The sequence below is a fragment of the Lathyrus oleraceus genome, chromosome 5 (genome assembly GCF_024323335.1).
Source record: "Lathyrus oleraceus cultivar Zhongwan6 chromosome 5, CAAS_Psat_ZW6_1.0, whole genome shotgun sequence".
Lineage (NCBI taxonomy): Eukaryota > Viridiplantae > Streptophyta > Magnoliopsida > Fabales > Fabaceae > Lathyrus > Lathyrus oleraceus.
This window is the reverse complement of record NC_066583.1, coordinates 340,557,985-340,574,217: the sequence shown is the minus strand read 5'-3', so window position 1 is coordinate 340,574,217 and position 16,233 is coordinate 340,557,985. Positions and strand designations below refer to the sequence as shown.

Sequence of the window (16,233 nt, the reverse complement as noted above, 5' to 3'; positions counted from 1 at the left end):
CACATCCTCTCTAATTCATGTGCATTTGACCATTAGCAAAATGTTTTTAATTATTTTTCAAATAACATAATATTATAATTTAATTGACATCCAATTATTATTTTTAAAATATTGTATATATGTATCAAATCATATTATTTATTTATTTATATTTATAGTTAACTTCAAAAAACTTTTTATATTTTTAACATATTTTTTATAAATTAAAAGATTAATTCATACATTTAATAACATAAAGATATATTGAAAGATTAAAAATTAAACAAAATCACATAATTAAAAAATATATAATAAAAAATATTTTTTATAAAAGATTATTCAAAATAGTTTCAAATTTAAACGATTTATTGACATTTTAATATCTCAAATAATTATAACCAAATGATAAAATTATAAACTTAACAAAAAAACATTATAAAAAATAAATTTTAAAAACGGACCCATTAATAAAATTTTATTCAAATTTTTGTATAATGTTTTTCATACCAACCATGATTGTCAATTAAATTTATGATACATATATATATATAGTTGGATATTTATTTTTTAAAGGACGTGACTTATTAAATATCTATGACTAGTTGGATCATATGATGTAGTACAGTATAATAAAATTATAGAATGAAAAGCATTCATAATACACCATACACTAAAACTTTTCCTCCTCAAAAATAAAAAAGAGCTACGTATGACTTAGACATTCAACCAAAATGGACCATATAATTTATGGTGAAAGTGATGATATAGCTATTGTACACTTTCTTAATAAATTTAGTTGCAAAAATAGAGTAAACATAAATGATTGAATTTTTCAAAAATTAATTCCAAAAAAAATATTATTGCAACAAGATATTGACATATTCATAATAAGTTACTAATTAATATTTACTTAAACTTATTTGTTGGTTTATCTAAATATTATTGATTAATTAAAACTTATTTTAGAGAGTTGAGAGGAGAAAAAGTATATTGGTTAAATTAAAATATTATGTTTGGTGTTGATAAGACTTGTTAACTTAAAAATAATAATTGGATTAGTTACACAAAACACAACTCACTCCACCTAGTGCAGCTTTACTTCACAATTCCAACTCACTTCAAATTCATTGCAAGTTAACTCAATCTTTTTAATTAATTAACCTAACCTAAATATATACTAGTAGTAAACAATAATTCATTCTTAAAAAAAGTCCCTTTTACTTTCACTTGATTTGATGCCATAACTATTAATTATTCTCTAATCTCACCTTTTAATAAATAAATAAATAAAAAACATATTGGAACTAGTTGACCAAATTAGCATGGTGCTGTCTCAAACTGGAGTGGTTCTTTTGAAGAATCTCTCTCTTTCTGAGCATAGCAGGTTCACCTGATCACTTAATTTCTTCATTTATATACCAATTTTTTCATCTCATTTTCTAAAAACATTAATTTTCTTTTCTTTTTTTAGCAAAAAACATCATTTTTCCTGTCAAAACTCAAACACTGAACTTCTTAGAGAGAGAAAAACATGTTTTTTTTTCTTTATGTTATGATGTTGAAACTGTTTAGGCTTTAGTACAAAATGAAAACCCTTTTCTTAAAGGTTCAATCTTTTCACAACCCATGTTAATGTTGATTCAAAGTTCAACAATTTAGCATAAAGGGTTAAAGGATTGATAGAAAAGTGGTTGAATTCATCAAAAAATCAAAAAAATGCGTAGTTTGAAGATTGCTGAACGTTTCAAGAGTATTCAAGTTCATGCTCTTAGTTCTTCATCTGAAACCAATGGTGGCGGCAAAACCAAACCTCACAACTTTAGCAGACACAAAACAATATTGTCATGGTCAAAATCAAAATTCAGCAACAATAACAAAACCTCGGAGTTTGCAAATCTTGTTTCTCTTCAGTTACCTTCCACTGACACCATTGAACCAACCATAGAACCTTATCTTAAACCTGTAAACCTTGTAGAGACTTTAGCAGAACTCTATCAACGTATAGAGTTTTGCTCCTCACAGTCTGAGAAAGTTTCCCTTTTTGTGGAGCTTTTTTCTGTTTTGTATGGTCTTGGAGACCAGAAGCTACTCAGAAGATGTCTCAGAACGGCGCGGCAGAACGCCGAGGATGTGATGTCAAAGGTTGTGCTTTCTGCTTGGTTAAGGTATGAGAGAAGGGATGATGAGCTTGTTGGTGTTTCTTCAATAGATTGTGGTGGTTGTAGTGTTCTTGAATGTCCAAAGAAGAATTTGGAAAATGGGTTTAGTCCTTTTTCAATCAATGGTCATTGTCAGTGTAATGAAGAGAGAAAGAATGAAACTTTGAATAATGATGAGTGTTTGTGTTTATCTGATGAGGAAAGTGATGTTTTGTTTTGTGTTGGGAATGAAGAAATCAAGTGTGTTAGGTGGAGAATTGCTTCACTTTCAGAACCGCTTAACGCAATGCTTTGCGGTGGATTTTTAGAATCCAGAATGGGGAAGATTGATTTCACAAGAAATGGGTTATGCTCAGAAGGTATGAAAGCATTAGAATTTTACAGCAGAACAAAAAGATTGGATCTTTTCTGTGTCAATACTGTTTTAGAGCTTCTATCATTTGCCAATAGGTTTTGTTGTGACAAAATGAAATCGTCTTGCGATTCTCATTTGGCTTCAATTGTTGAAAATGTTGAAGATGCATTGATACTCATTGAGTATGGTTTGGAAGAAAAAGCAACTCTTCTTGTTGTTTCTTGCTTACAAATTTTCCTCAGGGAGCTTCCGAATTCGCTCCGTAATTCAAAGGTGGTAAATTTTCTATGTAGTTTTGAATCAAAGGAAAAGCTGGAAAATTTAGGGTGTGCTACTTTCTTGTTGTACTATTTTCTCAGCCATGTGGCAATGGAAGAAAACATGGTATCGAGAACGACGACAATGTTGCTGGAGAGAATGAAAGAGTGTGGCACGGAGAGATGGCAAAAGGGTCTTGCATTGCATCAATTAGGGTGTGTGTTTCTTGAAAGAAGAGAGTATAAAGAAGCTCAACGTTGTTTCGATGAAGCAGTTGAATTAGGCCATGTTTATTCTATAGCCGGTGTGGCGAGAACAAAGCATAAACAAGGTCAACCGTATTCGGCTTATAAGTTAATCAGTTCTTTGATATTTGAGTATAAACCGGTTGGATGGATGTATCAAGAGAGAGCATTGTACAATATGGGAAGAGAAAAAGGTTTTGATTTAGATTTCGCAACTCAACTCGATCCTTCACTTTCATTTCCTTATAAATATAGAGCATTGGAAAAGGTTGAAGAGAAGCAAATAAAGGAAGGGATTATGGAACTTGATAAGTTTCTTGGATTTAAGCTTTCACCTGATTGTTTAGAATTGAGGGGTTGGTTGTATATTGCATTAGAGGATTATGATAGTGCTATGAGAGATATTAGAGCATTGTTAACCATAGAGGCTAATTACATAACTTTACATGGGAGGATTAGAGGAGAATGCTTGGTTCAAATTCTTAAAAGTCGAATTCAGAAGAAGAATCAGGCTGATTGTTGGATGCAATTGTATCAACAATGGTCTTCAGTTGATGATGTCGGTTCTTTGGCTATTATTCATCAGATGCTAGAGAATGAGCCTGGAAAGAGTTTGCTCGAGTTTCGTCTTTCTCTACTACTCTTGAGGTAACCATATTTAGAACTAACTCAAACATAACACTGACACTTCAGATTGAGAACGTGTTTGGTATCTGACACGTGTTAGTGTCTGACAGTGACACGATACTGACACATGTGATTAATTCAATTACTTTCTTTTCTTGTAAATTATTGCAAGTGTCTACGTGTGATTATTGTGTCCCCGTCTGGTGTTTGTTGTTTCAGTGCATCATAGATTTTGACTCGATGTGAACACACGCATGATAGTGAAAATTTTATTTCTTTGCTAAACAAACTCTTATGCTGCACAGGTTAAACTGTCAAAAGGCTGCAATGCGCAGTTTGCGGCTGGCGAGAAACCATTCTAGCTCGGTTCAGGAAAGACTAATTTATGAAGGATGGATTCTATACGATACTGGCTATCGCGACGAAGCTGTTAAAAAGGCTGACAGATCCATTGAAATTCAGAAATCATTTGAAGCTTTTTTCCTTAAAGCATATGTGTTAGCAGATACAAATCTGGATCCTGAATCTTCTTCTTATGTTATTCAGCTTCTGAAAGAAGCACTTAAATGTCCTTCAGACGGACTTCGCAAAGGACAAGTTAGTAATATATCTCAAACTAACACTATAATGCGAATGTAGTCTCGTCGTGCAGTTTTTTTTATTGTATTGTGGAATATTTTGCAGGCGTTGAATAACATGGGGAGTATTTATGTGGATTGTGGTAAAATAGAACTCGCAAACGAATGCTACAACAATGCACTTGCGATTAGGCACACAAGAGCTCATCAAGGTCTGGCGCGCGTTTATCAACAGAAAAATCAACGGAAGGCTGCGTACGATGAGATGACAATGCTAATCGAGAAGGCGGAGAGCACTGCCTCGGCGTATGAGAAACGATCGGAATATTGTGACCGTGAGATGGCGATGGCTGATCTTGATGTTGCAACAAACCTTGATCCTTTAAGGACATACCCTTACAGATACAGGGCAGCAGGTACTTTTATTTACCGATCATTCTCATATCTTACGAACATGCTATAAGTTGTTTTCCATTACAACTTCTTACGTCAGTAGATAAGTTCAAATAAGTCAATCCAAATAGTCCCTGAGATAATGATGTGATTTCTTCAAGCCGCGCACTATCTGTGAATTCACAACCGATTATTATACTAACATGAACTATGACCTATATATCTAGTGCTGATGGATGAGCAGAAAGAAACAGAAGCCGTAGAAGAACTCACCAAGGCTATAAAATTCAAGCCTGACCTTCAAATGCTTCATCTGCGAGCCGCGTTTTACGAGTCAATGGGAGATCTATCGTCTGCTCTTATAGATTGTAAGGCAGCACTTTGCTTAGATCCAAACCATGCAGCAACGATTGAGTTATATCAAAGGATACAAAAGCTTAACTTTTGATCTTAAAGAACTTGGTTAGAAAATTGTTGATTATTCCCAAGTGACTAAGTTTTTCCTTAGATATTTCACAACTACTATCTAAGAACAAAACTAGAATGGGATGCATGAAGTCCATGAAATGTGGAAACAAAACTCAAGAATCAAGAATCAAGACAAAGATGGATAATAGATATTTACTTGTGTATGATTCATGTGTAAATGAGAATGTTTTCACAATAGCAAGTAAATAGTACATTCATATGATGTGGATTCTTGTGAACCATACTCACAGAATTTGTTTCCCACTATTTACACACCCTCTTGTACAGTTACATTACAAGGTTATAAAGAGATTCATACGTCTGGTTTCCTATAATGCATAACTTATTTTTCCTATGTTTTGTTATTTTGCCATAGATAGAAGATAGAACAAAACTTCATTTTGTTTTTCCTTTTATTCATTTACTCAATCTTTCAATTTCTATCTTATGTTAACATAGTTTCGTGATCTTATTTTCCATGGTTATTGTTTTAGAATTAAATTAGCATGTCATCAGGACCGTCCTTGAGGGTGTGCAGGGCGTTAGAGCCGTCTTTGAGGGTGTGCAGGACAGCCTATAACACAGGGTCTCACATTTTTTCATGATTAAGCTATGACAAAAAGGGTATCATACACGTATTTCACAGTTATTTTATAGTTAAATAGGACCTGTAAAAAAAATTCAAGACTCAACTGAAACTAACTTCAACTTCTTACACAGAGTCTCTCGAAAGCTTGAGACGGCTGTCATTGATGTCATTCTCATATCCAACAAACATAGCAAAAAATTCTCTTGCTCATAGGTATTTCGGCAACAAAGAAAAACAAAGTTCATGCAGAAAATCATAAATGACAGTAATATATGTTATACACTCTACATTCCTTAAATATTTCGAAAAAATCAATTATTCTACCGAGACAAAAGCTGTCTCTTGTATACACACCTTACTTCAGTATTTTTGTTACACCGTAAAAGATTTTAGACTGTCAACAAATCGTAACCATTAAGTCTTACTTTAGAAGTAGTTGTGAAACAATTTTAACAATCTAACTGCTATGATTAATTGACAGTGAAATTTTTTTACACCAGTAATGTATATGAACGAAACCGATGAATTAATGTCTCAACATAAGTCTGAGGTCATGATTTCAATTTCGGCCCACCAAAGAGGGGATGATTTTGGCGTCGCTCCATCAGGCTCCATAGAAGTGATTTCCTTCAACTTAGTCGTAACCTCTTTCATCGATGGCCTTTTCTCTGGATCAGGATCTACGCAATTGTTAATCACTTCTGACCATTTCTCAATTTCATCATCTTTCAAAGATTTCAAGTTTGTATCCACCAACTCTCTCAAAGGTTGTCCTCTTATATATTCTGCAGCCCAATCTGTTGCAAAGCCGTTTTCTACCGCATATGGAATTTTTCCTGTTATCAGTTCGAACAAAATTACGCCAAAACTATAAACATTGTCCTTTATTTCTTCTGCTGATATTTTCTCAGAACCCTTCTTTGTATCAACCTCGTCGGTGCAGAAACTAAGGTCTGATATTTTAGCAGCATAATCTTCTGTTAGATATATAGAGGAAGATAACAAGTTTTTGTGCGCAATTGGTGGTGTGAGTTGATGTATATGGTCTAGACAGTAAGATATTCCCATAGCTATCCTCGTTCTCATTCTCCAGTCGAGTTGTTCTGCTTCTCTAACTGCAACAAATACAATAACGACGTCAACACAATTTAGATTCAAGACGTGTTTGTTCAGTGTCTGACGCATGTAGTTATATTCAATTGTTCTATTTTCTCTAATTATTATCGGTGTCAGAGTAGTGAATTTAGAAGGAAAAGTGACTCACTATGTAGATGCTCAAACAATGTTCCATTTGGAGCATACTCAAAAACCATCATCCTTGTGAATGGTATATTCTCTTCGCAATAGCCAATAAGATTCACGAAATTCTTGTGGTTCACTCTCGATAACGTCTCAATCTGGAAGACAAATAGTAAAACCGACGCAAAAGAATTAAAACCAGATCAGAAAATGTGTGTTGCGGTTGCTACATTTGTTGTATGCATTAGCATACCTTCTTTCTGAACTGAGCTTGAAATTTTTTCGACCATTCTTTGGAAGAAGCCACTGCAGAAGATACTACAGCTATCTCAACTCCACTTGAAAGAGTTCCCTTATAGATAGTCTCGTCTTCAAGTGAACCAATAATGTTGCTGAAATCTTCACAAGCTACAACGAGTTCGGCTCGTTTAAGACTCGGAATACCTGAATCATGAGTGTTTATGTCGGTGGATAAGTTCAAATATGTCTATTAAAACTTCTTGGATATAAGAAATTACCTGTTATGAACGCTTTTCGAAGCTGGCCACTTAACCCTGTGGTCCAAGGTTTGACAGTTACAACCTTACTACTTCTGAAGCAAATGAAAACAGTGCATGACACCAAAACAAGGAAGGAAAATCCTCCAAGTGTTGACCATATAATGACAGAATGTTGCTTTCGGTTTGAACTGTTTGGATTTCGTTGGTTTGAAGATGGAGAAGGAGAAGCTGCTGAAATCCAATTAGAAATTTGTGGTGTGGACATAAGTGTAGGTGGATTTGATGTAAGTGGTAAGTGTGAAGTTGTTAGTTCTACCGCAGATGAAGGTGATGGTGAAGGTGAAGGGGAAAGTTCTGGTGATGTTATTGGTGATGGTGAAATTGAGGGAGTTTCTGATATGGAAAGTAGTGAAGATGATGGTGAAATATGTCTAGAAAGTGGTGATGATGATGGTGAAGGAGTGTTTTTATGATCACCAATGTTGGTTTTGTGTGAGTTAGCAGAATTTGATGTTTGTGTAAGTTTTCTACTGAATGGTATATTCCTTTGTTGGCCAATGTGTCTGTCACAAGCATGGTGATTCAAATCAATATTACATTTTTAAGTAAAAGAAAAAGGGATATTTATATCATATAAAAAGCGCAAAATAATCAAGATTCATGTTATGCATAAAAAATGACAAAAAGAAAAATGGTGTGTAAATAAAGTCTTATGATGTGGGCTAATTTGTGTTGAATTGTAATTCTTTGTGTAGAAATAGAATGTTCGATAGGAACAAGGAAGTGTCGAACCACCTAGTGTGTTGAGTTGTGTTAGTGTGTCGAAGTGTCGAAGCATGTTGTTTCACACAGGATTTCGACTTAGGTCTATTTTAGTAGTGTTAGTTATTTTGGACTTTTATAGTTTTGGGATTTGACTTGAGGTCCAAGTTAACCTAAATCTATAAATAGAGGGAGTAACCTTTATTTTTGTAATGAAGTGAATAAAGCATTCATAACATTGTATTCACAGTATTTTGCAATTGCAAAGTGAGTAAGAAGTTTTCCAAAGTTTGTGGGCAGAGAGAAACTCTGCAGAATTTTAATTCTTCTCCTCCTTCATCGTTCTTTATTTTCTTTCTTTCTCCATTGTTCTTTTATTTTCATTGCTATTGTGTGGGTGATTACAATCTTGTTCATCAAGATTGATTGAAATTCTCCATAGATTATGGTGGATTTCCAACATCTGGTATCAAGAGCTCCGGTTTAATCGATTCGTGAAAAGAACGTCGCCATGACAACGAATCATCCAAACGGGCATTTTCCAGCAAATCTTTTGATTCTCAAGAACAACAATTATGAGAATTGGTGCAAGCAGATAAAGGTTGCGTTCTGTTATCAAGATCTTTGGGATCTTGTGAAGGAAGGAGTAACAATGCTTGCAGAAAACGTGACAGATCAAGAAAAGGCTGCACATAAAGAATTGAAGAAGAAAGATTATAAAGCTCTCTTTATAATCCATCAATGTGTTGATTCAGATAACTTTGAAAAAGTTAGTGATGCAGAGTCAGCGAAAGAAGCATGAGAAATTCTTGATAAATCGTTTGGAGGCGCTGAGAAGGTGAAAGAAGTAAGGTTACAAACTCACAAAAGAACGTATGAATTGCTTCAGAATGAAAGCATAACTGATTTCTTCACCAAGGTTACGAAGCTGGTGAATCAAATCAAGGTACGTGGAGAAGTGTTGACATCAAAATCTGTTGTTGGAAAGATCTTGAGGTCGTTGGCTCCAAAGTTCGACCACGTGGTAGTAGTCATAGAAGATCAAAATATTTGTCAAAACTGACAAAGGAAGAGCTTCAAGGGACGCTTGAATCCCATGAACAAAGAATGGCTGAAAGAGCTGCAGGAAAGTCGAAGAGTGATATGGTTTTGCAGGCCCAATCAGAAAAAGAAAGGAAAGACAAAGCTAGTTGGAATGACAACAAATGAAGAGGAGGTTACAACAATTCGACTGGTCGAAATCAACAAGAAGGAAACTAGTTGAATAAGAGAAAATCCTGGAATCAAAGCAACCAAAGAGGTGGTGTTGCAGGTAGAGGAAGAGGTGGTGGTCAAAATCCAGACAAGAGTCACATTCAGTGTTACAATTGTCAAAGTTATGGTCACTATTCTAGTGATTGTCCAAAAAAGCAGAAGAATCAAGAAACTTATGCAAAGATGGCGAAACATGAAGAAAAGGAGACGTTGCTGATGGTTACAACAAGAGATGAAGAGAGATTCAAGGATCAGTGGTACTTGGACTCAGGATGCTCATCACACATGTCTGGAAGAAATATTGGTTTGTCAACATAAATACCTCAATGAAGAACATGGTGAAATTTACAAATGATAACACTCTAGTAGTTGAAGGTGTTGGTGATGTTCTGATTATGAGGAAAGATGGCAAGAGGTCAGTAATTTCAAATTTGTTGTACATATCAGGCATGAAGAGTAATTTGCTCAGCATAGGGCAGTTAATCGAAAAGAACTACAAGGTGTCGATCGAAGACAAGATGATGAGAGTTCTCGACTCAAGTGGAAGGTGATGGCTCAAATATCTTAGAATAGAACCTTCAAGATTGAGCTTAATGTGATGGAGCATAAGTGCCTTGCAACAACAGCCAACAGAGATGAATGGATATGGCATTATAGACTTGGCCATCTCAATTTCAAAGACATCAGAGATTTGAAGAGAAGAAATATGGTTTCAGGATTACCAGAAATCAACATTCCAAACGAAGTGTGTGAAGAATGTGTGCAGGCGAAGCAACATAAGAACAACTTCAGTAAGGATGCAGGAAGCAAGTAGAAGGCAATTCTTGAAGTCATCTACTCTGATGTATGAGGTCTTCTCCAGGTGGATTCGATTGGAGGTAACAATTACTTTGTTACATTCATAGATGATTTCAGTCGAAAATTGTGGTCTTACCTGATCAAGAAGAAAAGTGAAGTGATTGAGGTATTTGCCAAGTTTAAATCTATGGTCGAAAGACAGAGCGGTCGAAAGATCAAGATTTTGAGAATTGATGGTGGTGGAGAATATGTGTCGAAAGACTTCAACGCATTGTGTGTGAAAGAAGGGATTATGCATGAGGTGGTGCCACCCTACACTCCACAGCAGAATGGAGTCACATAAAGGAAGAATAAAATCATTATGAATATGGTTAGAAGTATGTTAAAAGGCAAACATCTACCCAAAGAATTATGAGGAGAAGCCGTGTCGACTGTAACATATATCCTGAACAGACGTCCGACAAAGAAGCTAGAAGGAATCACGCCAGAAGAATGTTGGTTTGGTGTCAAGCCTATCTTGAATCATCTAAGGGTGTTTGGATCTATAACACATAGACATGTGTTAGATCAGTTGAGAAGAAAACTTGATGATAAGTCGAGTCAGATGATCCTGATAAGATATCATTCGACTGGAGTACACAAGTTGTTCGACCCAGTGAATAAGCAAGTGGTGATCAACAGGGATATGATCATAGATGAGCTTGAAGAATGGGATTGTATTGAGAATGTCAAGAAATATTCAGTGAGAATCTTTTGTGATGAACTAGCTAGTGAAGTCGAAAGATAAGTTCGACAGGAAGAAGTCAGAGGCGAAGCAGGCCCAAGTAAACCTCGAAGAACAAGACACATGTATGCAAGGTTGCAAAAATGTGTGATTACATCAGATGATGTGGTCGATGAAGAAGGTGAGCTGGTAGACTATGCTTTCTACGTAGATGTCGAACCAGTCAATGCAACTGAGGCATTGAAAGATTCGAAGTGGATGAAAATAATGAACGAAGAGTTGAAGTCAATCGAAGCCAACAACACTTGATCACTTGTCGAATTGCCCCAAGACAAGAAGCTAATCGATGTGAAGTGGGTATACAAGGTGAAGTTGAATCCCAAAGGAGAAGTGACTCAACATAAGGCGAGATTTGTGGCGAAAGGATTTCTTTAGAAAGAAGGAATCGACTTCGATGAAGTTTTTGCACCTGTTGCTAGAATCAAAACAATCAGGTTGGTTGTTGGTCTAGCAAACATGAACAACTGGCAGATGTGGTAGATGGACGTGAAATATGCATTCTTGAATGGCCCCTTAGAAGGAGAAGTTTATGTTGCACAACCAGTTGGGTTTGTGAAACATGGTGAAGAAAGAAAGGTGTACATACTGCATAAAGCCCTGTACGGACTTAAACAAGCTCCAAGAGCTTGGAACATGGAGAAAGATGAATTTCTAAGGGAGAAAGAATTTGTGAAGTGCAAATCTGAACATGGAGTATATGTAAGAAGAAGTAAGAGTGGATTTCTTATACTATGTCTCTATGTCGATGACTTGTTGATAATATGTAGCTACAAGAAGGATATCAAAGACTTCAAAGGTGATCTCAACAAGGAATTCCAGATCTGGGTGACATTTCATATTTCCTTGGCATCGAATTCTACAAGAGTGGTAGAGGTTTGATGATGCACCAAAGAAGGTATGCAGGCGAAATACTCAAGAGATTTGAGATGCAAGATTGCAACCCAACTTCGACTCCAGCTGAGCCCAGATTACAACTGTCGAAAGATTCATATGAAGATGATGTCGACCTAACCCAATATAGCAGACTTATTGGGTCACTTCGATACCTTTGTCATACAAGGCATGACTTAGCATACAATGTAGGTATGGTGAGTATATTCATGCAGAAGCCAAATGTATCACATCTAACAGCGGCGAAGAGGATACTAAGGTATTTGAAAGGAACTATCGACTACAGCATTTTGTTTCCTGTAGCTGATGAAGGAAAAGAATGCAAATTGGTGGGATACACTGACTCAAGTTGGTGTAGTGATGCTGAGGATCGAAAATCCACAGTAGGCTATGTGTTTATGCTAGGTGGTGCACCAATTGCCTGGAGTTCGAGAAAGGAACCAGTAGTGGCATTATCGTCGTGCGAAGCAGAATACATAGTTTTTTCCCTTTGTGCATGTCAAGCAACGTGGATGGTGAATTTGGTTGAAGAGATAACAACGAAGATTCATTGAGCAATTACCATGAAGATCGACAACATGTCAGCTATCAATATGGCGAAGAATCCGATAGCACATGGTCGAAGCAAGCACATCAAGACGAGGTTCCATTATCTTCGAGAGCAGGTATAAGATGGGAAGATGAATGTGGAACACTGCAGAACTGAGAATCAGATTGCAGACATCATGGCGAAGGGAGTGCATGTCGAAGTGTTAAGAAGACTAAGAGCTATGATGAATATAGATGGCTTAGACACAATAAATTAAGTGGTGTGTTGAATTGTAATTCCTTATGTCAAAGCAGGTTGCTCGACAGGAACAAGGAAGTACTGAACCACCTAGTGTGTTAAGTTGTGTTAGTGTGTCGAATTGTCAAAGTTGTTTTAGTAGTGTTAGCTATTTTGGGCTTTTATAGTTTTGGGTTTTGACTTGAGGTCCAAGTTAACCTAAATATATAAATAGAGGGAGTAATCCTTATTTTTGTAATGAAGTGAATATAGCATTCATAACATTGTATTCACAGTATTTTGCAATTGCAAAGTGAATAAGAAGTTTTCCACAGATTGTGGGCAGAGAGAAACTCTGCAGAATTTTAATTTTTCTTCTCCTTCATCGTTCTTTACTTTCTTTCTTTCTCCATTGTTCTTTTCTTTTCATTGCTATTGTGTGGGTGATAACAATCTTGGTAATCAAGATTGATTGAAATTCTCCATACGTTTTGGTGGATTTCCAACAACTTGTAGGGTCGATAAGAAGGAGCATTTTTATTTTAGAGACTTTTTTATAAGCAACACGTATTTGTGAGAAACAAACCATATATTCACGCAAAATTTTAACGTAATAGGTGTGCAGGTTCTCCTACTTATAAATATTCAAGTCTTTACATTTCTAATCAAAGTGGAATTTCTCCACATTATTTACATTTATTATTCTCAACAATTGAAAAACTCAAAAACAAGAACACTCAAACCTAAGTGTCCGTTTTGTTGAATGAAGGGGACAAGAGAGAAGAAATTTTTATAAGTATAGGAGGTGGGAGGAGAGGAATTTTCATTACAAAATGTTTAGTTCAAAATAAGAGGAGACAGAGGAGAGAAATTTTAATTGAAAGTATGTTTAGTTAAGAAAGGGAGTGGAGGTATCTTATAACTAATTACTTTTTTATCCTTGTGATTTGGTCCAGAAAACATCATAAATTATTTTATAAAAATAGAATACTAATAATATATATTTAAAAGATTATCGAATAAAAAAAGTTAAAAAAAATTATTATAAAAAAAAATTAAAATAATTAAAAAAAAGTAGTTTTAAAATAATAAAATCATAAGTAAAATAAAAAAAAATATTTCCAAATGAGATGATAAGAATAAATGGAATTTTAAATTTCCAGCAAAAGATAAAGTTGTGAAAGCAAAATTAAATAATAATTTTAATTAACAATAATAGAAAGTAACCAAACAAAACAATATATATTATTTTATTAAATTAAAAAAAGAATAAATAAATATAACAATTTTACAAAATTATTCTCATTTACTATTGATTATTATAAATTGACATTAATATATAATAAGATTTAATAACTTAAAAATAGTATAGAAAATAATAATTAAAAGTAAATTTAATATAAGTTAAATAAAATTAATTTTAAAAAGTATATCAATATTTATTTTAAGATATTATTTTTTAAAGTGACACTACATTCTTAAATACTTTTTCCTTCTTTTGTTTAATAATTTAATGGTAGGATTCTTACCATCTCATCTCATCTCATCTCATCTCATCTCATTATTATTAGTTCATCCTCATTTTATTTTAATAGTCTAACTCATATAGAATTCTACAAAATAAATCTATATATATTAATATGTTATATTTAATTTTTAATGGTTGACCCAACGCCAGAAGTAAATTAATTAATCATTTTATATCAACAAAAACTAACGCCATGTTTATGTTGTGAATTGTATAGTTTGCATTCCACCATGCGGCACGATATATGCTGTCATAGAGATGAAGCATGCCCTATTGTATACTTTTTCTTCTGACATTATACTTTTTATTTAATGGTTGAAGATTAAATTTTTCAATAAAATAATTAGACCAAAATTATCTATAATGGTCAAACTTTTAAAAATAATTAAATTAAAATGCTTATATAAAATAAAATTATATATATATATATATATATATATATATATATATATATATATATATATATATATATATATATATATATATATATATATATATATATATATATAAAAGTAATTAATGCCTAATTATACATATATTATCAGCCAGCTAATATTTGATCAATTATAACCTTAAGTTTTCCCTTTATATTATATATCTAATATTAAAAAAAATCATATTTCCTACTTAATGAACTGTTTACATTAATTTATGTTTTACTCAAAGATACCACTTTATTTTTAGGAATCTTTAACCGAACCTCTATCGTGGATCGCACTTAGAAACTGGCAACCAACTAATAATACGTTCTACCAAATACATAATCATCAGTTGAGAATTTAATAAACTTAAGATAGAATATTTTAGTATGTTGGATCTTTTGAACAAACTTGAATGAAAGAGAAAATCAAGCAAAAGTAGAAGATAAAAAGGAAAAATGAAGAAGAGGGTGTTACTGTTACTTACAAGTCCACAACATTTCCTCCATGAGAGCAATATTCAACTCCAAACCAAAAGCATGTATCGATCATTCTTTCTCTATGAATCAAAGGGATAAACACCATCACCCCAATTACTAAAACCATGCAGAAGAACGTTATGAATCTCCAACCTTCTCTCATTGTGAGAACAAAGATTTACTTCAAAAACATAATATAAGATATGAAATGGATTTTAGAGGAAATGGTGTGTATATATATAATACAAAGTAAGACAAAAATCTGATGTAATTAAAATATACTTTTTAAAATAAAAAAAATAAAAAACTTGAGTTTGCATTTGGCTTTTTCACCGTTTCATAGAATTGAATTGAAGTCACCTACTCATTTATGTCTTTATATTCTCATGACTCGTAGCCTCTCATAAAGGCACGTGCTAACCATGCGTTTTATCACTTTTTTTTTGTTATATGTTTTTAGCAACAAAAAATTTCAATGCGTTTGATTCTAAAGCTTTTGGCAAATCTAATAGCGATGATGGCCCACAACTCCCTTAAAAATAGGAATTCAATCGATCACCATTGACTAAAGTGGACGGAGGTCATTTTTGAGGAAACCCTAGATCTAAGTACCTATATAAATACTCCTCTCATAATAGGAGTAGGATAAACCTCAAATAATACACATTATTAACACCCTAAAGAGCATAATGTTCACTACCGTCTTATCACACGACCACCGGTGAGCGTACGCTTGCCACCAAACATCATCAATCATCAACATGGCCTCTCACCTCACGTGAGCATGCCTCCTAACTCACCACCATACAAGACTTCTCGCCGCCATGGGCAAGCCCCCACCACTAAAACGTGTTATAAATATACTAAGACCTCCGAGTCTCCCTGCCCTTGCAGGAGAAAAATGCACGCCTGTATTTTTTGACCAGTACAAAGACGTCCACCGTGGGCCCCCGATAAAACTAACATGGGCCGCACTTCTACAATAATCTTTTGTATCTTTCCCCAAAGATGGCCGACAATATGACAACCTACAACTTAAATACCATCGCCATAGGCTTCGCAGGTGGAGACAACTCTAGATCTTCTTGGAGGAAGTATGCAATGAAGGTGTTTGCAGCAAACATAATATCCCATGGATTCTCTAGAGGCCCTCAAAGGAAAA

At 34.3% G+C, this 16,233-nt stretch overlaps 2 protein-coding genes across 2 annotated transcripts; one reads left to right on the top strand and one right to left on the bottom strand.

Annotated features, from left to right (window-relative positions):
* Positions 1-1,243: 1,243 nt before the first annotated feature.
* On the top strand, positions 1,244-5,397 carry LOC127084508 (ethylene-overproduction protein 1). Its single transcript, XM_051024972.1, has 4 exons — positions 1,244-3,644; positions 3,929-4,220; positions 4,308-4,617; positions 4,822-5,397. Exons 1-4 carry the CDS (start codon positions 1,696-1,698, stop codon positions 5,040-5,042), a joined length of 2,772 nt encoding a protein of 923 aa, XP_050880929.1. The 5' UTR covers positions 1,244-1,695; the 3' UTR covers positions 5,043-5,397.
* A 543-nt stretch (positions 5,398-5,940) lies between these two features.
* Positions 5,941-15,372, bottom strand: LOC127084509 (inactive receptor-like serine/threonine-protein kinase At2g40270). Its single transcript, XM_051024973.1, has 5 exons — positions 15,080-15,372; positions 7,409-7,953; positions 7,144-7,334; positions 6,916-7,048; positions 5,941-6,766 (listed from the first exon to the last, which is right to left on the bottom strand). Exons 1-5 carry the CDS (start codon positions 15,232-15,234, stop codon positions 6,186-6,188), a joined length of 1,605 nt encoding a protein of 534 aa, XP_050880930.1. The 5' UTR covers positions 15,235-15,372; the 3' UTR covers positions 5,941-6,185.
* Positions 15,373-16,233: the final 861 nt, after the last annotated feature.